The sequence below is a fragment of the Apus apus genome, chromosome 1, assembly GCF_020740795.1.
Source record: "Apus apus isolate bApuApu2 chromosome 1, bApuApu2.pri.cur, whole genome shotgun sequence".
Taxonomy (NCBI): domain Eukaryota; kingdom Metazoa; phylum Chordata; class Aves; order Apodiformes; family Apodidae; genus Apus; species Apus apus.
The window spans coordinates 81,702,592-81,724,706 of record NC_067282.1 but is presented as its reverse complement, the minus strand read 5'-3'; the positions used below and the strand labels follow the sequence as shown (position 1 = coordinate 81,724,706).

At 48.1% G+C, this 22,115-nt stretch overlaps 2 protein-coding genes across 9 annotated transcripts in view; one reads left to right on the top strand and one right to left on the bottom strand.

The window, feature by feature from the left end:
• Window positions 1-532: 532 nt before the first annotated feature.
• ACP6 (acid phosphatase 6, lysophosphatidic) lies at window positions 533-8,140 on the top strand. 2 transcript variants are annotated; one of them, XM_051644018.1, is made up of 10 exons: window positions 533-708; window positions 1,420-1,548; window positions 1,631-1,761; window positions 2,440-2,519; window positions 3,313-3,400; window positions 4,958-5,090; window positions 5,792-5,892; window positions 7,186-7,281; window positions 7,491-7,656; window positions 7,962-8,140. In XM_051644018.1, the coding sequence occupies exons 1-10, from the start codon at window positions 568-570 to the stop codon at window positions 8,100-8,102; spliced, it is 1,206 nt and encodes a 401-aa protein (XP_051499978.1). In that variant the 5' UTR covers window positions 533-567; the 3' UTR covers window positions 8,103-8,140. The 2 variants fall into 2 exon arrangements, with proteins under 2 accessions (XP_051499978.1, XP_051499977.1); XM_051644017.1 differs by having other exon boundaries at window positions 533-765.
• A 5,685-nt stretch (window positions 8,141-13,825) lies between these two features.
• The window catches only part of BCL9 (BCL9 transcription coactivator), a 59,489-nt gene continuing 51,199 nt past the window's right edge, over window positions 13,826-22,115 (bottom strand). For all 7 annotated transcript variants that reach the window (XM_051619340.1, XM_051619348.1, XM_051619356.1 and 4 more), the window contains 3 exons: window positions 19,488-21,717; window positions 17,339-17,599; window positions 13,826-16,026 (listed from right to left, as the gene is read on the bottom strand). In XM_051619340.1, the coding sequence (XP_051475300.1) occupies window positions 14,909-16,026; window positions 17,339-17,599; window positions 19,488-21,717 (3,609 nt within the window). In that variant the 3' untranslated portion in view covers window positions 13,826-14,908. The remainder of the gene's footprint in view (window positions 16,027-17,338; window positions 17,600-19,487; window positions 21,718-22,115) is intronic.

Below are 22,115 nucleotides of genomic sequence, written 5' to 3'. Positions count from 1 at the left end.
GCCCCGGACTTCCCTCCAACGGGAGGGGACGAGGGCCCAGGCGGGCAGGGACGCCAGGCTCCTCTCCCGCCCCACCAGCTCCTCCCTCGGCACCGCAGGGGCTCGCCCCACCCGGCCGGCCGGGCGCGCTTCCACCAAGGAAAGCTGGGAGGAAAAAACACGGGAGCCCAGAAGGACTTCTGCCCCCCGGGAAGCCGCGCACTCCCGCGCGTCCGGCCGCTCCGCCACGGGGAAAAGGAACTTAAAAGTGACACCAGGCGGCGGCAGCAGCAGCCGGGCCAGCGGGCGGCAGGGCCAGCGGGCGGCAGCGCAGCCCCGCGGCCTCTCCCACCCGCCCCCGGGCGGTGCCGGCGGCCGCCGGAGCGGGCCCCGGGGGCGGAGGCGCCTCAGGCCCCACCTGCACCGCCCCGGGCCCGCCCGGCCCGCCCCGCGGCGCAGTGCCTGCTGGGAGCTGTAGTCCGGCGCCAGGCCCAGGCCGCTGACAGGCCCCGCCAGGGGACTCCGCTTCCCGTCGGCCCCCGCGCCCCGGGCCGGCGCGGCGCTGCCCGCGGTGTCGGCGGCTCCGCCATGGGCTGGGGGTCCCGCCTGCGGCTGCTGGGCGGGCTGGGCCTGTGGGCGCAGCAGCGGCGGCGGGCGGCGGCGGCCGCCCCGCAGGAGGACGGCGGCGGCGGCAGGGAGCGGCGGGGCCTGGAGCTGAAGCTGGTGCAGGTGCTCTACCGGCACGGAGCACGCACCCCGCTGCGGCCCCTCCCGGGAGCGGAGCCGGTGAGGGTCGGGCGGGGCGGGGCGGCTGGGCACCCGCTGCCGAGCTGCTGCCTTGGTTCCGCCTGCCCTGCCGGCAGGGGGGTTTCTCCCTCCCCGAGGCGCTACCGGCAGTAAAACCGGGGGGAAAGGGCGGGGACGCGGCCGTCCCAGCGCAGCGCCGGCAGCTCGGTCCCGGCGCAGGGTGGCGGGGCGGGTTGCGGGGCAGAGGGAACCGCGGGAGGCAGGGAAAGGGCTCCCAAGGCGACGGCTGCCGCAGCTGCAGCACTTGGCTGCCCCGCGCCCGGCCCGGCCCGGCCCGCAGCGCCGCACCTGCGGGAGACGCTTCCCCGCCGCGGTGCCCGGGGGATGGATGGCTCGGTCTCCCGCTCGCCCTCGCAGGGGGCAGCTGTTTGTTAGCTCTGGGAGTTAAAAAGTAGCTAAAGCAAGTTGAGTGCAGAAGAAGCGGCAGCGGTATCGGTGCCGGGCAGGCGAGCCCCCCGCCCCGGCGGGGAAGGCGGGAGCGGAGCCGCGGTGCTGCAGCGCTGCCCCTTCGGCAGCTGCTGCTCCGAGCTGTGCCACGGGCAAGGCAGCACACAGGAACAGCCCCGGCCGTGGTTCGGCGCTCTTGAAAGCTCTGCTTTTCCACTGCAGCACGGTTTGTTTGCTCCGAAACAGGTGGAATGGCATCCTGCTGTTTTAGAGGTACCTGCTGAGACTAAGTTTGATTACACCGTGACTGACCTGAAGGGAGGGCCTCAGCCTCACTCACCCGATGACGAGAGATACAAGAAGACTACATTCAGGGTGAGGCTCCTTCACTGCGGTTTCCTGTTCTTGCTGTAGAGTTGTTTATTTCCCTCCTGGAAACCCTTCTCTTTGCACTTAGGGCGGTGTGATAGCAGGACAGCTGACAACAGTAGGGATGCAGCAGATGTTTGCCCTGGGGCAGAGGCTGAGGAGAAGCTATGTGGAAGAAGTCAACTTTCTCTCACCAACATTTAAGCCTTCTGAGGTCTTGTGAGTCTCTCCTTTCCCTTCTGGGCCTTCCCTTCCTTCCTCCCTCCTAACCAGCAGCCCTGTGCTAGGAGAACTTTTGGACCAGCATTCCCTTCTCCACCAGGCAGCAGACTGGTTGGCCTCTGGGCTGTTCTCTTGCCCAGGATGCAGAGCCCACTACTAAAACTCACTTGTGACACGAAGCACCCCATTTCCCTGCAGTCCTGAGAGGAATGCCAAGGACAGAGTCGTCTCACCCTACCTTTAACCACTGACAGTGGTATTTTCAGCTTTTATGGCAAGTGAAGTGATACAGGTATTTCTGGAGCACAAGTTAACTCCCTGTAGATGACATAGCTAAAGTTCAGTGAAAGGAGGTGCATGCCTGCTGCTCACGTCAGTCATGCTGGGAGTATCTGGTTTAGCAGGAGAGAAAAATCACACCAGAGAAATATGACGAAGAAGACAAAGAAGTATGATTTTTTTTATCTCTGCTGTCTCTCAAGGGAAGTTAAATGGCAATCCCCATATAGGTGTCTATTTTTTAAGATAGCTTTAGTCAGGCAAGATGAATCCCACCTCAGGTTTCAAAAGCCACAGTGAAAGCAGAACCGTCACCTCCAGCAAGTCCTCCCCGCCTGCAACGGCATCCGCCTGAAGGAGAAAGTGCTACCTCATAAACCCCTTTCTCTCTTTCAGCATCCGTTCCACTAATATTTTCCGGAATCTGGAGTCCACACGGTGCCTTCTAGCTGGGCTGTATCAGCAGCAGAAAGAAGGTTGGAGAGACTTCTGAGCAGTGCCTTTCCTTTCTCAGTCTTCCCTAGATGCACACGCCTCACACTTCTCAGCTCTCTCTGGCTCCTGGTTGTTGCTGCTTCCCTGGTTTTTCATGCCTGGCCCTCTTTCCCATACTCTTCTGGTTCTGCATGTTCTTTATCAACTTGTCACTTGCTCCCTTCTCTTTGTGTAGTTTTCTGCTGATGCTCAGCTTGGATCTATTGCCATGAATGCTGCAATTTCAGACCTACTGAGGAGGTTAGCACTAACCCGCTTGAGAATCAAGAGGGAAAAAAGTTCCAAATACAAGGTTCACAAGACGCACACCTGAACAAAAGTTTCTCAGAGAAACCTTAGTATCTCAGCCAGAGAGGAGTACCAAGATCCTTTACAAGTTCAGTATCTGGAGTCACTTTCAGCTGCATCCTACAGTTGACAACTACTTGTATGTCCCTCTGTGTTCAGTTCCAGGAAAAAAGAAAAAGTAACAGAAGTGACTTGCCAGAGCTCCTTATACCTCATGACACAGGAACTCGTTTTTGTCACTTACAAACACTAGAAAAAAATGAACACACAACTGAAAGCTTTACCAGGTGCACAACAGACATCCCTGTGGAATTAAATGCTGTGTGCACAGACACCAAGCACAGTGCCTTGTGTTGCAGGTGATAGCTTAGGGGGAATTGCTAATTGACAACAATGGACTTGAGCACAAAGACTGGGAGCGATTAAAGCAGTTTGAAGACTCACAGATGCAGTAGTGATCACAGAAGCACCCTTTTCTTTCCACAGGATCTGTTGTCATTGTCACTGATGAAGCAAGCTCTGAAATCCTCTACCCCAATGCCTCCAACTGCCAGCGCCTGAAATACTTGAGCAGGTAATTGCCAGCCATACCTGCCCATATGATTTCACTGCTGTTTCATTTCAGCAGTAGTAATTTAAAACAGCATGTTTTCTTCCCATTTCCCAATTTTTTCCCCTGCCACTTACTGTTCTTTGGGAATGGTTAGCTAGTTGTATAAAATACTCGATGAGCAGAGTCATATACCAAGCTGTGGCAGAAGAAAAAAAATACAGAATATTTCTTGAAAGACCAATTTAATTTAGTCTGTGGCTAGCAAACACTCATTACTAGCTATTTGGTGGCATTGCTACAGGGCAGAATTAATGTCATCTACATCCCTTAACACACCTTTCACGTGTAAACATACTGGGCCTCCTTTTTATATTCAGCTTCTGGTTTGGGGGTTATTACAACATTCCTGTCACATCTATACCTTGAAGAAACTGAAATATACTCGGCCTTGACACCTTTAAGACTAATGAAGTAAAGTAAGGAACATCCTACATAGAAAGAACACTGATGTTTGCAGTCAAGTACTCCAAATGTCCTTTCCAGATTGGGCATGGGATGGAAAGGGAGCAAGAGAGGCAAATGTATTACAGCATGGTTGGATTATACATTAGCATGTTTTTGGCCAAAATTCAAGAGTTGTCAGCATTCACTTGCAAACGCTCATTATATAATACTTGACTCTGCAGGCAAAGGGTTGTTCTTGACAGTGGTGAGATGACAACCCTCAGAAGCAGTACATTCAGCCAGCCATCCGAAAAGGGAGTAAACTGCAAGCTCTTCTCCCTCTCCCCCCAGCTCAACAATTGAGCACATTTTGCAATCATGTCAAGGTGGATTTTTTAAGCTGCAGTAAGAAGCACTGCCTCAGCTTACAGGCTAACTATGCCAGAACTTCTAGCACATATGATTGCTAAAAGGAACTAGAGCCGTTCCTAAAAAACATCAAAAGCAAAATTAAAAAACTCTTCCCACCTCCTCCCCAACAGATCAGCGTCAGAGAAAACAAAACCTATGCAACATATTTTGCTTGAAGTACATGGCCAGCATGGATATTCTCAGCTAAACTTTTTAAAATATGATGTAAAACAGTGTGAAGAGGCAAGTGACTTCTAACAAAGCAGGAGGTGAATTTAAACTAGAAGCATCTAGGTGTTTCCTTTTTCCCACACCACGCAGCAATCAAGTTCAAAGCTTCTGCCGTTTCTTCTTTGATGAGGCAGTTAAAGGCTACTCCCTGAAAACACAGACTTGCAGTGTTCCAGTATGACCAGATCTGTTAACTGCAACACAGCCCTTACTTACGGGAACCACTTCTGAGGTCTTCACATTTCAATTTTTTCCCCCACTTCTGTGAGAGCAGATAGCCGGCTCTGATCCTTCACCTCTAGGCACAGTGTCTGTCCACTCTGTGACTTAGACTAACAGCATCAAGAATCCCTCAGTATCCCATGGTGCTTCTCTTCTACCCCTGACTGACATGAGACAACTCTTGCTGAGCTGAGGTCACAGAAAAAAATCCAAAAAATGGAAAATCTGATGTGTGAAAAGTTTTTGTGTTGTTTCTTAATTCCCTGACAGACAGAAGTTGATGAATGTTCTGCAACAGCCAGGTGCCTCTGATGACTTGAAAACAATTAAGGAGAAGATGGGTATTGATGATGATAAGTCAGTGGATTTTTTTCTCCTCCTTGATAACATTCTTGCTGAGCAGGTGAGCTGAAGTGCATCTGTTGCACTGTCACAGAAAGAAACATCCCTTTACCACAAACAAAGAGGAAACCACAGAGTGCCAACACCCACGGATACCAGTGGGTACCCCAGTACCTATCTCTGCAATCCAAAAGCTTTATATAAATAGCATGGTCTTTTTAAAAAGCCTTTCTTATAGGATGGATGAAGTCTCATCTCTAGTATTTATGTGCTTACCTTGAAATGCAGTGTATCTTTCAAATATAATGAACTAGAGCTAAGAGAGCAGTTGGGCCTTTCCCCATTACAAAGCACTTTCCCTTTTTTGACCTAACGGAGTCATCTTAATCCTGCTTGCAGCATACTGCCTGTGAGCTAGATTGCTTCTACTACTGGAAGGCACCTGAGTGTATTTCTACCCCCCCTACTATCTCTGTTTTGCTGGACCTAATGGTAATTGGTCTGGCTGTCACATGAATAGTTCAAGGCAGTACATTTCCTTCACACAGAAATGTATCCTCAAGAACAAGCATCCATCCTTTTGCTACATGCAGCAGGTCTGTTTAAAATCATCCTAGAACTCCTCACATGAATACTGCAGTGCATACTGTAGTGCAAATGCTGTGACATGAACAGCTGTTTTCTGTGCGCAGTCATCCGTGTCTTCAGGCTGGGGTCAGAAAGGGTCAAACCCTGTTGTTAGGTTATGTCTTCTCGTTCCAGGTGCACAATTTGCCAAGCTGCCCTGTGCTGAAGAACTTTCAGCAGACACTTGAGCGACGATGCATTGACGCGCTGCTAGTCTTTCTGGAAGACAGTACAAGGTGATTGCCTGTATCCATGCCTCCAGCCTTGGAGATGGCCCTTTCTGACCTGCTGCGCTCCCCCACCACAGGCCACTGTCCCCTCTGAGGTTTGTGCCTCAGCCATCTCAGGACAAAGTCCAGTGCCTTGAGTCAGGAACATGAGCTAGGACAAAAGGAGTCCAGAATGAAGTGGCCACAATGTGGGCTTAGGCCTGGTTTGCTAATTGTGGAGAGAGTAGTTTCTGAGGAACAGTAGTAAGCCACTGAGGTAGGCAGTGAATGTCCCTGTTGCCATGGTTGTTTATGTGAACCCATGCCAAAGGCAAAAGCAGAAGAGAAAAGGAGACACTTCCTGCCTGAGTGCTGAGGCTGCACGGGCAAGGCTGCCCTTGCAGATGCACAAATACAATCTGAATTCCAACCAGGGAAGTTTATCCCAGGGATGGCACCTGCACAGCTGGGCTGAGAAGTGTTGATGCTAGCGGAAAAGGTGATGCCAGGCCCAGCACACATGTAACTACTTGCAAAAGAATCTGCTGCAACGTGCAGTTCATTACCTCCTCCACAGTTGCAAGCCTAGCAGCAGTTTTCCTTTCAGATTCATTTGCAGCTGCCAAATTCACCAGCTCTTCGCAGGTGGTGGTATGGGACTGGCTCTTCTGTTAGGGCAGTTGCCCTGAGCCTTTTCTTTAACTTGTATTAGAGATCTCAGGTACTGAAAGACTAATTTCCCCTGCTCCCACAACACCCAGGATAGCCACCATCACACTCATCCTCCATTTCCACTGATACATTCATTAGGCAGAGGGAGTATCTTCACACCACAAGCTGTCTAAAGATCTTTGTTCAGTACAGGAATAAAAGCTACTTTTTAAATACAGCCACTGTCTTCTTGAACCTTGCCCCTTCATCCCGTTCCTGCCAAAGACCCCAACCACTTCAGTTGCTTTTTGCAGTCAACTACAGTCATCTTCCCTAATTGTAAACCATGCATAAAAATATCCCAACTAGGGAAACAACACAGAATAGAGAACATCAAGGAGTTTCTAGGTTTCCCTTTATGTGGGCCACACCTCATGAGACTGCTTGTTAACACCTCTCCCCTCCCAGTCTGCAATCCCATTGGAATCTCTGCGGTGACTATGCAACTGCTGAAATAAAAAGTAATCATAGGGACTGCATATAATAGTTCCTACCTACACTCAGTACCTGTTAGCAATTTGTAAGAGAAAAGCAAGTTGCCAGGTGTTTGTTAGAAATTACTGAATTTGAAGGTTAAAACACCTAGATTTATTTCTGTTCCTTTTGTAGAGAAACTCTTCGTCTGAGTGTTGGTCTTCTGTTCTATACCTTACAGAAGAACATTACAGAAGCAGTAGATCCCTCATATCCAGCTGAAAAGGGCAGGTACAGGACAGATCTCTTCCTCTAATTGTTTTAAATTCTGACTTGCTGTCAGTGTGAGAAGCTGGTTTAGAAAGATGTGGAATGTGTGGGGTAAAAAGAATGAGTGCTCATCTGCTGGAAAAAGTATGAGTTCTACTGGTGATCCATGGAGGAACACAGCTAAAATTTCAGGTTTGGTTTTGTGTTTTTTTTTCTTCCATTTTTATCAGAAAGCTCATTCTCTATGCTTCTCATGATATTACCCTTATGCCTCTCCTGGTGGCACTGGGCACCTTTGATCACAAGTGGCCACCTTATGCTGCAGACGTGACCCTGGAACTGTATCAGCACAGGCAGTCCAAAGAGTGGTTTGTCCGCCTGTCTTACTGTGGAGAGGTAAGATCCCAGGGGTCGTCCATCATACAAATCTAGGACATGCATGCAAAGCTGTGAAACAAGACTTGTTCCGAGCATGCTGTCAAGCCAGACAACACAGTAAGACACCTACAGCACATCCGTGGTAGCCAAGATATCTTTCCTGGTGAGCTGACTATTGATCTAGCGTGGGTTTAGGCACAGGCTGAACCTCTGCCTCTCTGCCTCAACTGGCGTAGTTCCCTGCTGCAGAATGCACCAGCATCAGCAAAAAAGGGCTTTGGCAATACACAAGATCTGTGATTTTTGTCTCTTTGCCTTTGCAGGAACAAGTGGTGAAAGGATGTAGAGCAGGGATCTGCCCACTTGAAGAATTTCTGGAAGTTCTTTCACAGTATTCTGTCAGTCCAGAGGAGTACAAGAACCTGTGTTCCCAAATGGAGGAGAATCAGCAAAATTACTCATAAATAAGTTATCTTAAATTAAAGTTAGCTTATTGTCACAATCTTTGACTGTTTTTCCTTCTATTCCTGCGAGCCTTCTCTATTCTAAAGATATTTTAGATGAGGGGACTTTTTCCTACCAGACACAGGGTGGCACAGTGTTACTTTTCACTGTTAGCAGCAAGATGAAAGAAGCTGCGTAACAGAATGGCTCAAGTTCACTCCTGAGGTAGCCATACAAAAGCACAAGAGAGGCTGAAAACAGCAAGAGAGAGAACAGAACTTTTTAAATTGCCCTGCTGCTTCAGGAATACAAGACTAAATGTAGCTTTTCCTCATATGCTGGGCCTGTGGGATGAAGCCCAGCTTGCTCTGTTCTATCAGACTTTGGAGCTTTGACATGATGACTGCTTGTGTGTATGGTGAACTGTAGAAGCCACTGTGCTTTTTCTTTTGTCATGTTGAAGGGCTGCTCTACAGACAAATGAACCTCCCAAATTGCATAGCATTTATCTACCCCATCTTCTTGAGGGCATTTTTGTGCACATAAAACCTCTCCAAAGGGACAGAAAGCCTTCGAACCTCTTCCTTTGCTCTCCTGTAATTATGGAAATTCTGTTATGGACATGCAAAACAACTAGAGTGGGCCAAGTACAAGAACTTGCACTCTTGGTGAACTCTGCTTAATGTGCTTTAAACAAGGAAGTCCGTGGAGCTGGTATTGACTTCAGCTCTGGGCAGCACTGCAGCTATTTTGCACTTGCTGAAACAGGAATGCACCAGCATAGCCAACAGAAGTACTTCTAGCTGAGATGATGACACTTTTTCCTATAAGGCAGTACTAAAGACCATCGTGTTGCAGAAATTCCTGGTTCTCAATCAGTAAATAAAACTTAGATGCTGACCTGCCTACCTTGGCATATGCAAAGGCTAAAACAGGGGAATCACAAAAGTGACACTGCATCGTTTTAAGGGGTTCTGTGTTACCCCTTCTCTAACTAAAACAGACTGCAGTGATGTTAATGCAAGTTATTGACAGATGTGTGACTGCAGGCACTAGAGTACCTTCTCCCCAAGAAGCGTGGGCTGAATTCATCTCTACTCTTTCATTAGCCTGCCCCCACCACAATTACATGTTGACACCATGCACAGTGAACAGAGTAAGTTGAATACTAACTACATTGCTGGAGGTCTCACTGAACTGTTATTAGAAGCAGTCAAAAAAGCAAACAAAACATTGTTATTTTCCACCAAGTTTTTATACAGCCTAAACCCATAATGCCATTATATAAAAATCAATGGCCTGCCCTTGCTTAAGAACAGTGTGTTCTGCTCTAATCAAGCTCTCCCTTATGCATGGTATAAAGTATTTGGAGAACAGTGATGGAAACATTAGCCATACAATTGCAAGCTATTTGTGAAGCACAGACTGCTTGGGATAGGGGTAGGAAGGACAGCATCAGAAGCTTTAGCCGTATCAGTAGACTAAACAGAAATACCTTCTCCCAGGTTATAAACTGCAACACGGCCAAGACCCACAGAAATCAGCAGCTTGAGCTGACCTAGTGCACATAACATTGTTAAAAGGGCACTGCATTCACACTGTTAATCAGATCACTTGAGGCAGGGTAACACATCTCAGTAACAGCAGATGACACTGGCCAGCTTCTTGGCAGTAGCTAAGAAGAATCCTCTGCTGGCAAGAGATTATTTTGTCGTTGTCCCTTACAGGGTTTCTGCAGTGCAGAACTGCAGGACCACAACTGGTGTAAATCATTTCAGAAGAGGACTGGTGGGACACAGAGTTTTAAGATCAAAGGACACAGGTAAGGGGGAAGTGCTGAACTACAAATGGTGTGTAAGAGCTGAGGCATTTCTGAGAACATGGAATAAAAAACTTCTAGAAACCAACAATGTCCCAAGGAACCAGTATGTTTACATAAATAGATTGGCTCTTTGCAAGAACTGGGAAAGGTACACATCTCAGGGAGCAGAAAAATCCCAAACTGTCTTACCCTGTGCTGTTAATACAAAAACTGCTGACATGAACAGCTAACATTTTTAATCTGAGGTTCCTCCAAACTTTACCTGGAGCTGGTAACCCAAGTTAGTCTGCCTCCCTTGCTATTATAGTCCAATGCAGTTCACACATGTTGGTCAACTTAAACCTAAAAGACTTCTCTTTCATGTTGCACTGCAAACCTATCCTTGTACAGTATGTTTTATTTTAGGCAATGTTAATATAGTAGGTAATTGGCAGGAAAAGTGTTAAATTTAAGGGCTTGTTTTCTCCTTATGCAAAACACCCTCCTTTAAAGTTCTTAGTATCCCAGACAAAACAGCATTACTTTTCTTTCCTACCTCAGGTTGTAACTCAAAAACAATCGTAAGGTTAAAACCTGAGTGCGTAATGAGGACCAACAAACCTACAAAAAGTTTGTTCGCTGAAAGTCAAAGGAGATCAAGAGGACAGTAAGCTTGGTGTTGTCAATACATCTAACATAATATAACTACAGTTTGGGTCTGGGCTTTTTTAAGGCCTGAAGAACACTCCTGATAATGCGGTTTAATCTTAAGCGGAAAGAGCACAGTAAAGCTAAGTGTTAATGTCTATCACAACAAACAGCATAAACAGAAATAATTGGAAACTATGCAGACTAACTAAAAATGGAAAAATCTTTCAATTAGAGGTCACCTCACCAGAAAGATGACACAGCACATATGGAAGAGAACTCACCTCTTTTTAAGTTAAGAATTATTACCAATTGATAGAGAAAGCACGCTCTACTAAATACAAGCCTACCTCAAACATGAATAATTTCCCCTTGTGAAGTATCAAAACAGGGAACAGATTTTGGCCAACAGCCTGCCAAGGCTGCATGAAGAAGGCATTCACCATTGTGACTGCAGAAAAGCACCATAAAAAAAATTAAATGTAGCCTTTTCTGCCACCAGAATGAAAAGCAGCACAGCAGACCCTCAGGATACCAAGCACCACAAAATTAAGCCCTGTGTATACCATATTTGTAATAGCTTCAACATTTTGGCACAACAAATGCTGCATTCCAGCAGATTAAGAAGTGTGTTCAGGATTCACACCCTTCAGGAAAGGCCAAGCACTCACATCTACTTCAAGTCAGTATACATGTATTATAGCAGAAGCACCACCTGCATTCAAATCCCAACCAAAACTGATGTAATTAATTCTCCACATACTGGTCTGTCTTCTGAAACGCTACCCATTAGATACCACAAAGAGGTCCAGAATAAACTTGTAAGGCTGGCTACTCGCTTGTCGTGTTCTTTGGTAGATTAAATAGCCCATGATACAGGTACCAGGCTTGAGTGTATTTGGATGGTGCTTAATACTGCCAGTGTACTTCACAGATGACCTGTCTGCAACAGTCTACTACTTTAAAACAAACAGATTTCAAATATTTTAAACTTTTGATTTAGCAGGCGCATTACTCTGCGTTGCAGAAGTTCACCATCTGCTGGGTTTACCTTTTAAGTCTCTCCACACTCCGGCTGCGCAGCCATCTGGGATGAGATAATTTGAACAGCAGACTGTTTCCTCCCATGTTACTAGCGAGGAAGAGCAGCCAAGCATGTATGAATAAAGTCTATTTCATTCTTTCAAACAAAGGTGGAGGAGGATGATTTGAAAGTTTAAAAAAAAAAAAAAAAAAGAGGAGGGGGAGGGGAAGAAAACTAAAAATGGCAAACCCCACTTTCCACCTTCAACTGCACCATGACTACCAGAGCTGAGTCACAGTTACTACTGATTATAAATAAGCAGGAGAGAACAGAGCCTTACAGATCCCAAGGTGAATTTGCAAAGCTGGCAGCTAGAAAGCTTTTTCATTTGCAAAGCAAAAAGGGGAGAAGTAGAACTGGAGCACAGCAGAGAAGCGCAGTCTAAATCTACCAAGTCATTTTGCCAACCAGAGCCAGCCAAGGCATTAACCTCTCTTGTCCATCAGCTGGTACAAACCAGGCAAGGGTAGTGAGGTGAAGTGCGCCCATGTGGACTCAGGAGAATCCACATCATCTGCATTTTCTGTAGGAAAAATCTCATTAAGATGCCAAATACCAGCTTCTTAAGTTAGATCGACTTTAATTACCCAGCATCTTTTAAATGTATTATTTCACTATCAAATGGCTTTGAAACAGTAAGCTCCCCTATTCTAATTTTTCTGGAACAAGTTGCAGTCATCCCAAATCCTTTGCTAGTCAAAATACTTCAACAAGCTCAGAAGGTACAGAGAAAGACTTCGAAAAACCCGAACAAACCCTCCAGGTTATTTCTATGTCGATCAAGAAGTTTGCTTTGTTCAACATGGTAAAAACAGTCAGGAGTCTCGGCAGAAATGGCAACACTTAAAAAGGCTGCACTGTGACAATTCCCATGCAAGGTCCTCAAAAGGGAGCTGTGTAACCATTTTAAGAGGTAACACCACTCTACAGAAATAGCACTTACTGTGTCATTGTCAGCTCCTTCTAAAATCTTGACAAGCCCGTGCTTCAGGCACGCTGCTTGTCTTCTTAGAGGGAAGCACCACAACATACATCCTACACTTTGTCAAAAGAGTAATTCTCGCCCAAAATCATTGCAAATTTGCATGACAGCACAAAGGTGAATTTGGAAGCAGACAACAGAAGGCTCCGAGGCTTACGTGCCTCCCATGATGCATTGGCTTCACTCATTTTGTAACACTAGCAACAAAACTTTGGTAAGCTGGCTGCAGACAGCAATTCTTCTCCCACCTGTTAAAGATCAGTTACATAAAAAATTCTCATGTACAAGCATATTAAAGATACTAATTCTCAACATTAAGTTTCACACTAGTGGCCAGCCCTTTGAGGAAGCTACTAATTGAAATCGTTTCTAGTAACAGTAACTGGAACAACAGAGATTACGCACTCCATACACAATGCTGGGGGACCAGAGAGCAGACAGCCACAGAGCCCACACTCTGTCCTACAGATTCACACCTGGCTCCTCCTGGTCTTCTCCAGAAGTGGGGCTCAATTCCAGATCCATGTTTCAGCATCCAGTCTTTCACTCCTTGTGGACAAAACCATAAAACCTTCTTGCTGAAACTCTTTCAAAAGGCACGTTTGAAAAGACAGGGGATTAGGAAGCAATCGATGAGAACTGCTGCAAAGCAACAATTTACCCAGCAGGGTTGTCTTGACAAAAATCTGCTCACTGATGATTTCTCTCTCACCTTTGTTATTTAAGTTCATCCGTTCCTGCTATCTCAGCCTCTGAGCAATGGCAGTCAGAGACCCTATCCAATCCAAAACCCCCAGGGGGACACAAAACCCAGTGCCACGCACAGCATGTGGCTCCAGTGCTTGGGCAGCAGACACCACTGCTTAGAGAAAGCTCAAAACCACGTACCTTATAATGCTGCAAACACTCACCAGGAGGAAGTGACAGAGACAAGTTTCATCAATTACTTTACCCTCAACAAACTGAGGAAGAAAGACTAACTACCGTCCCTGGGGCATTCCAAAATAAGACCTCACTCTGAGGAAACACAAACTCAGTTCAGGATTAAGCAACCAGAAGTGCCTTGCAAGGAGCATGCAGCTGTCTACAGATCAGACTTTCAGGAGCTGCCAAAGCTTACCCCACCTGGCCTCTGCACTGGCTGTGATTATAAGGAAGAGCAAACAGACATCTGGCCAGCTGTCTGATGTACATGGAAACAACTGGACTGGATAAAGAAGACAGTTCATTTTTGTAAGAAACAATATATTTTATTTTTCTGACACCACAGCCCTGGCGAGTGGTTTTGTACCAAATTTAATGGAGGTTACACAGAACGTTTTACGCTGGGGAGGAAAAAAATAACCACAAAAAAAATCCTGGATAACTTTTAGTGTCTGTTCCACTCCCACATTAATAAAATCACTTGGGGTTTCTAAGAAAAGGAGAACAGGAAACAGTGAGAGAGACTACTGTAGGATGTAACAGTGTCCAAGTCCAGCCCATTCCTAAAAGTGGGAAGAGTCCCCACGCGAGGAGAGGCTCTCCTAGATTTACTCCTCAAAATAACACAATGTATTGCAGCTGCCATAGGAGGAGACAGAAGGGGGACGGAGAGAGAGAGAAGCCTATTTAATAAAGAGTGGGAGGGAGAGACAGAAGGTGCTGGACAGCACGCCATAATTTGAAAAATATGTCCTTAACTTATTATTTATTTCTTTTAAAAGATTCCCCTCACTGAACTTAAGTTCCTTTTTGTGCTTTTCATTAATACTCTGCTCTGAGGTCGTAGTTTGGTTTTTCTATACATTGGAGTTGAAGGAAAATAGTCCGAAGTTCTGAAGATGGATTCTCCACCTAAAGTAAACAGCCTAGAATCCCATTCTCCTCTCACCCCAAAGACTAAAGTCTCTGCTAAAATCCCTTTTACAATATAGTACAGTACACAAAAAACCCCAAAAATAACCGAGAGTCCTGGGAGAAGCCAGTCCGAAGGACGTAAACATACAGAGAATGGTGCAACTTGTGACAAATGGCAATTCTCAAAATACAGCTACAGATTCTCAAAGCAGGTGCCGTCACGGGATACCCAAGTCCACAAAAATAATTTTTAAAAAATAAATCTTAAAAAAAAAAACAACCTGTTAAAATGAATAATTTTTTTTTTTTTTTTTTCAGGTAATTCCATACATTCGAGATTTCCCAAAGTGTCCTCTGGTCTCTTTTCACCTATTGCATGGCCAAACCGTACTCCTGAAGCTCCCAAAAAAGCCCTCAGGACTTGGAATCTCATCTTGACAAGGATCAGAACATCCAGTCTTATGGTAGCAGCTTAAAACATCATGTTCCCTGGGTTTCCAGGGCCTTGGCTAAATCCTCCCATGCCGACATCCGCAGCCATACCTCGGGGCCTCATCTGGGGGGGGATCATGATGTTTTGTTGGGGTCCCATCATGCCCTGCATTGACATCATCATCCCAGGTGACCCCACGGGGCCCGGGTGGCTGTACAGCCCCGCGGGGGCTCGGTCCTTGCCCGGGATCATGCCCACGGCAGCCACGGGGTTGCTCATGAGCGCGGGCTGGCCGGGCATCGCCGTTTGTGCTGGTGACATCATGCGGTGGTGCGGGCCCATCATGCCCTGCTGCAGGAAGGCGGGAGGCCGCATCGGGTTATGTCCCGGCATGGAGGGCGCTGTCCCGAGCGGGATATCCGGAGTTCCCACCGGCCCCGGGCCCCCCATGCCAGGCAACGTTAGTCCCATCCTTGGGGTCTGCTCTCCTATCATCCCCTGCATGTGGGAGAAGCCGGGCCCAGGACCCTGCGGCTGCTTGCGGCCTGGCACCTCCCCACGAGGGAAATACTGTAGTGTCTGGCTAGGCTTCTCTGACGGGATAATCCTGGACAGGTCAAACTCGGGTATTCCCGTGGCTCCAGGACGGATCACCTCCTGCAGCTCTGGATCAGTGAAAACCGAAGGCATATTGTTTCCAAGAACAGTGAAGGAGTCTGGACCGCCAGGGCCTCCAGTCTTGCAAAGTGCTGGATCTGTCGAACTTTGGGGCAGGTTGGTAGGACGCCCCAGAGGTCCTTCTCCGTGGAAGCCCATTCCTGCCGGGAAGTTGCCTTGTCCACCACTGGGCCCGTTGTGTGGAAATGGCACCTGCTGTGGAGGGGACTGTACAGGAGGGAACCCCTGTGGGAAGCCCAGGCGTCCTTGAGGTACCATTGGAGACTCCTGGGAACCGTGCCCCATCATCGGATTGTGTGACATCAGGCCAGGTCCCACAGGGACCCCGTGAGGAGGTATATTGGGTCCCATAGCATTTGGAGAGGGCATCTGGTTGTTATGGGAAAGAGGCTGGGTCATTCCCATTGGGCTAAGGGTTGGCATTGGACCCACTGGGTTTGGACCTGAAATTCGAGGATTCTGAGAATTAATGCCCATTCCTAGGGAAGAAATCAGAAATCACATTTAGATAACAGCCAAGAACAATCAACAAAGCTATCAGAGAGCTTCCTGCAAGGTTACCTTAACTGCGCGCACACACACAAAATCTGTGCTAGTAAAAAGCATCAGTAGTGGCTCTGGAAAATGTTACTTGAGCAGAAAACGGATGCCACCTGCACAGCAGACTCCCTAGGCTTGTCACTGCCCAATCAAAAAGCACCTAAAGCCTTCTCTGCAAGGAGAACCTCAATTTCACCCATACCATTACTACTTCCCTGGCAGTTTAGGTGGCACAGGCAGTAATAAACATGTATGTCTGTGGCAGATTATCAGCATATAGATACTTGTCCATTGGGAGCTGACTGAATGTCCTTTCAAAACTCAAGAACTGATGAATCAGGATGCCCTTGTAAGACTAAGGAGGTGGCAATCAATGAGGTTAATGAGCTATCATCATCAACTTACGCAGTTAGCCTGCTTCCCCAGGTATATTCAGCCACTCTGATCATTACTGCATGAATCAGACAGCAAAGCTACAGGTAAACTCATCAAGAATTCATTACCAGTTGCTGCTCTCATCAAACATCCACTCATCCTCTCTTTCATCTATGTTAATTCGATTGGATGGAGGGGCTATAGACAACTTTTGTATTAAATATGTACCCACAAACATTACGTTATCAGCAGGATTGGATTTCTTATACAAACATGCTCACTCACAAAACAGCCGAAAAGGACAATGTTTTATTTTACTTTTCCTTTAAATCTCTCAGGTAGGGGCCTGCACAGTTTCCCTCAATCCTGGCTGGGGTCACCTGCCATTACCCAATTCCCTGTATGAAAAGATGTGTGTTTTGAGAAAGTGCTCTAATACTCTTCTGCAACAAAGGCAATCCACAAAACCCAGGAAAAGACCAGATGATTCAGTGTCAAAAAAAAAACCCAAACCTGTGAAGCTTCTATGACACTGCCTTGTTTCCTCTGGTTAACACATTGTCGGTCTGACCCTTATTCCCTTATTCAGCTTTCACTCACACAAGTAATTCCAGTCTGCTTGAGTGGAAATCTCTCCCATACATAAGAGTTTTCCAGATTAGACACTTTCAGGACAGAAAAAATTGGCTGGCTGCAAAGAAAATTTCCATCTCCCCATTTCAGAGAATTGCAACTGCCTTCCTCAAAAACAAGCCATTGATATATATTCTTTAAGATTTAATGCCTCTCAGCATCTTCATTTGATGAAGCTTCCATAAAAATCATCCTGAGCCTATTGCCTGATAGCTAGGGCTTATGTTCCTTTGAGTTTCTTACCTGGTACACTGTTCATAGGTGGCAAGTTTGGGGAGCGTGCTGGAGGGGAGTCATCATCTGAGCTGGCCACAGTTTTGATGGCATCATGATAGAGTGGTGTAGAGCTGGGCATGGCAAATTTGGACATCCTGGACATCATAATGGAGAGGGGATTCTGGGAGAGTGTCGGCTCTGGAGGCATTGTATATGGACTGCTAGAGGGAAGATTTCCAGGGAGAGTCACAGGAGCAGACTGGCTGACTGTGGAAGGAGGGGGGCCACCTTAGGAAAAAAAGAAAAAGAGACAAAGAAAAATACTTTTATTTTTTCTTTCTTACATTTTTTTTTCCTTAAATCACACCCTTTTCTCCTAGAAATCTGAAAAAAATAGGAAGTACAAAACCCTTTAGCTGGAAGAGACCATCTGACTAATGCAGTCAACGCCTGTAAAAGGTGTCCATAAAAATAAGCCTATTGGTCAAGACAGTTGACATTTGTTATCTTGGATTCTGCACTTCTACTGGAACTATTTTAAGTCTTTACAAATCCACATGTAGAATTATCAGGTAAGTCTGAAAATCCTACTATTCAACTCTTACACACTGAAGACAGACTTAGATACCAGGTCTAGTAATGAAAATCAAAATCTATAGTCAACTAATTATTCCTGTGCCCACCAAATGTCAAGTATAACTCCTTTTCCTTTTTCTTTAGGAGGCATCAAACAAGCACAAAAGACACAGGCTGCACAATGAAAGCTGTAGCAGGTATTATGCTAAGACATGCAAGCAGATTTCTGACAAGCAGCATCAACAGCTACAAGTAAAACTCCTTTGTTTATGTTTCACTTCAGGTTTTATATACACATTTAATGCTCATTCCAGTTAAAGAAGCATTCTCTGCCCCTAATAGCTTAACATCATCCTTTGCTCTCTCAATACTAGAAACAACTTAACTGCACTTCAATCGCCTTTGTTCTTCATCAATGAATTCTGACACCCAGACCACATTTAAGGAAAGATGCTAAACAGAAGTTGTACTATCACTGATAATTCACTGCACGTTCCTCAGCCCCACCCCCAGAAAAGGAAAGAACAGAGAAAATAAAAATCCTACAATACGAAAACATTTACGCTTTGTAAGAGCTATATGTAAAAGCATCTGTTAAGTGCAATGTTAGGTACAGACTAGAGCATTCATTTCTGACTTGTAGCAGCATGGCCTCATCAGCTGTGAAGGATGGTAACATCCAGGTTACCCTCCCAGCAGATGCAATGGGTTACCATCCACGCCACTGCTGCTCCTCCAGCTCCAGCAGGCAGTCCCCTGGCTGGGTTACCTGAAGCTGTGCTCAAGGGCAAGGCAGGCAGCCTGCTGCTGCTGCAGCCCACTGGGCCAGCAGACCTCCCAGGAGGCTGCCAGGGATGCAGCGCCAGCAGCCTGGATGGAGCAGGGAGGAGAGTGCTCCAGGGTGAGCCCTGAGAGGGTCTGGGAGCAGACAGGGGGGGGCAGAAGCATGCTGCTGACAGCCCACACAAGTTTCAGGAGCAGATGGGGAAGAGCCAGCACCTGCACCCCAGGGTTCCAGGCATGCTACCGAATGCTACATACTCTCCAGAATGGTTGGAGCCTGAACAAGTGTTAGCACACATCCCAGTCTGTGATAGTAAACCTATAAAGCACTAACCGTACCTGTACCATACCTAGATACACAACTGGCCAACTACACTCAGCATGTCTTTGTAGCAGCCTTTTATCTCAGTGTTTCCATAACATCAGCAGGATCTTCTCCACAAAGCTACCATCTCCAGCAGCTAAGGCAGAATGGCCAAAAAACGTTTCTGAGGAGAGGTTTCTCCCACCAACACACCAGATTTTTTCACACCTCTTAGCCCTACCCTTTCAACTTCCATGTACTCCAAGTGACCAGCTCTCCCCTCGACACACAGAAGGCACAGTGCAAACCCACAAATGCAGCAGGAGGAAAAGCACTTGCAGTCCACTCACAGAGCCACTCAGCAGACCCTCAGGCACAGCCTCCCTCAAACGGGCAAAGCATTGTCTAGCTTCCACCACCCTGCAAGAAGCCTCCTCCCCACCATGCTACACACCTCGGGTTAACCTGACATGGACAGAAGAGCTAAATCTGGCTAGCAAAGGCAGCACTCACCCGACTCCACATTCCCCAGCATGGCTGGAGAAGACATAGTCAGAGATGCCTTGTGGTTTGGGGGAATCCCAGGGCTCTGTAAAGGAGGCTTTGGAGATGAAGTCCATCCAGGAGAAGGTGCAGGGAGAGACGGAGACTTGAGGTGGACAGGAGAAGCAGCAGCAGACCCCAAGACGGGGGGAGACTTAATGGAGGCAGCGGCAGCTGCGGCAGTGGGGCCTGCAAGCATTCCCGCCAGCTGGGAGGGTGTCTGAGGGGACTTGAGGTTCCCCGAGGGAGATCCCATCATGGGAGACTGGACCTGGCGCATCGTGGGGGACTTCAGAGGATTGATTCCTGGCGAATGCACCTGACCAGGCGCGGAGATATCCAAGGGCTTGCGGCCGAGGCTGCGCTGCGCGGGAGGAGCAGTGTTGAGGCTATTAGGGTTACTGGTGGCATTGAGAGGTAGTGGCGGCATGTGGCTGAGCCGGTTGTTAGTCCTTTGGTCAGGCCCAATCTGTTCTCTGAGATTCCGGAGACCAACTCCTGGGCCCTGAGACATGGGAAGGAAAGGCCTGGGACCCATGCCATACTCCTGCTGCGGGTGCTCCCCAAATGGCAGCGGCACCATTTTCTGTTGAGAGGAGAGCATCTCCGAGACACCGGGGCGCAGTTTCATCATCTCTTCAGGCCCAACTCCCGCCTCCCTCAGCTTCTGAGGGACCAAGGGTGGGTTGGAGCCCATACTGACATTCATGCCCATGTCCCCCTTCATGCTGCCGGGACCCATCCCAAACTCCAGCTCCCTGCTAGAGCCCATCTGTGGGGGTATTCCTTTTGGGAAGTCTCCCCTGGAGGGGCTCATTGGCCCTTCCACTGGCATGCGAGGGAAGATAGGGTTGTTCCCAGGCTCCATGTGTCTCTGGGAGGGCATCATTCTGTTTATCTCCATGCCAGGCCTGATGCCTTCCATGTTCAGACCGGGAGGGAGGCCCATCTGCTTCTCAGCCAGCTGCTGCTGATAGAGCTCTTCAGGCAGACCCTGCGGATTGGGAAACCGCTCCCCTCGGCCAGGGCCGCTGAAGACGCCCTGGCCAGGAGGGAAGTTTCGGCCATCTGGGATTTTTGGCACGTCATCTGGCCAGCTAACTCCCGAAATCCCAGGCCGGGAGGTGGGATTCGGGACACCAGGGCCCTCCATGTCAGGGTTCATCATTCCTGCGAAACCAGGCAGACGCATCTGGCTCCCAGGCATGTTGGGATGAGGGGCCATGCCCCTGGGGGGCAGAGAGTGTGACATGTTCATGCCTTCAGGGTAGGGCTCTGGACCCCCAGGTCCCCAGCCCTCCCCAGGGGTAATCTGGTAGGGAGGGGGAGGACCTCGGACCACCCCACGAGGCCCATGCTGATGGACCATCATGTCCTGCAGGGAACACTGCTGCACAACCACCTGCTCTTGCTTCCTTCTCTTCTCCTCATAAAACTCCTGCTGCAGCTTCAGCCAGGCCACCTGTTCAGGAGTCATGTGGTCCAGGTGGTCTGGGCCTATGGGTCCTGACTGGGAGTTCATTGGTGGTGGCCCCATTTCATCTGGGGAAAAGGGCATGTCCCTGTGCCCTTGAGGGCCAAACGGAGCCCCTCCATCTGTCCGAGACCCTGACCCTTTGCCTAAACTTTGGGATTGAGCCATCATGGCCTGTATCGGCCCTTCGGGTTTCTTTTGGGGACCATCCAGCACCCCAGCATTTGGGGGTGGCCCCCCACTTTGCCCTCCTGTAAACTCCTTCTCATCAGGGAAGAGCATGCGCTGTATGTCTCTCAGGGTCTGCAACGAGCGCTCTCGATGCTCCAGCTGCTCCTGTGACAGTCCGTCTGGATTCTCGCCCAAACTGGATGGGTCCCCACCAGACACCGGCTGGGGAGGACCTTTGGGGTCTGCAGCAGAGCTATTGCTACCTTGGGAAATGGGGCTAACTGCTCGATTATTTGGGGTCGAACTCTGCCCAAATCCTTCTGTCTGCAACGGGGTAGAGTTGGCAGGGCTGCCCACAGACATGACTTTGCTTTCCACGCTGGGACTGTCCTGATCTATGGGACACGGGGGGGCAGTGGATTTGGATACTGGCGCTGACATGGGTGGAGTCGGCTGCATTTTGGCGTTCTGGGGAGGGTTCTGGTCCTGGGCAGCAGGGGGCTGGGGCTGCAGCAGGGGCTTGGGTTCAGTCCGAAGTGCAGTGATCTGGGGGTTCTGCAAGAGAAAGCCACATGCTGTCACTCACTCTTCTTACAGCCATGCTACGTAAGCAGCAGTGCAAACAAAACATCCTGTCTCAACCCCACCAGCCCACACTTTGCAAGAAAGGGCAGCCTTCACACAGCTATTACAGAGCAGCATCTTGACCATGCAGAAAACTATTTTGCTTAAGCATTACAGCAGGTACTCCTTGCTTCTTGCTAGCTCTGCATGAGCAACGGGTCAGAAACATACAACCCAAATAGTGTCAGACTCAAGCTCTTCTTTGGATGATCCAAGACATTAATTTGCAGAAGGCTAGAACAACAACCTCTTCAGGGTGCAAATAATCATCCATCTCTTTGAATCACACACACATACAAGCACATCTGCCAGTTCCCACCCACATGCAG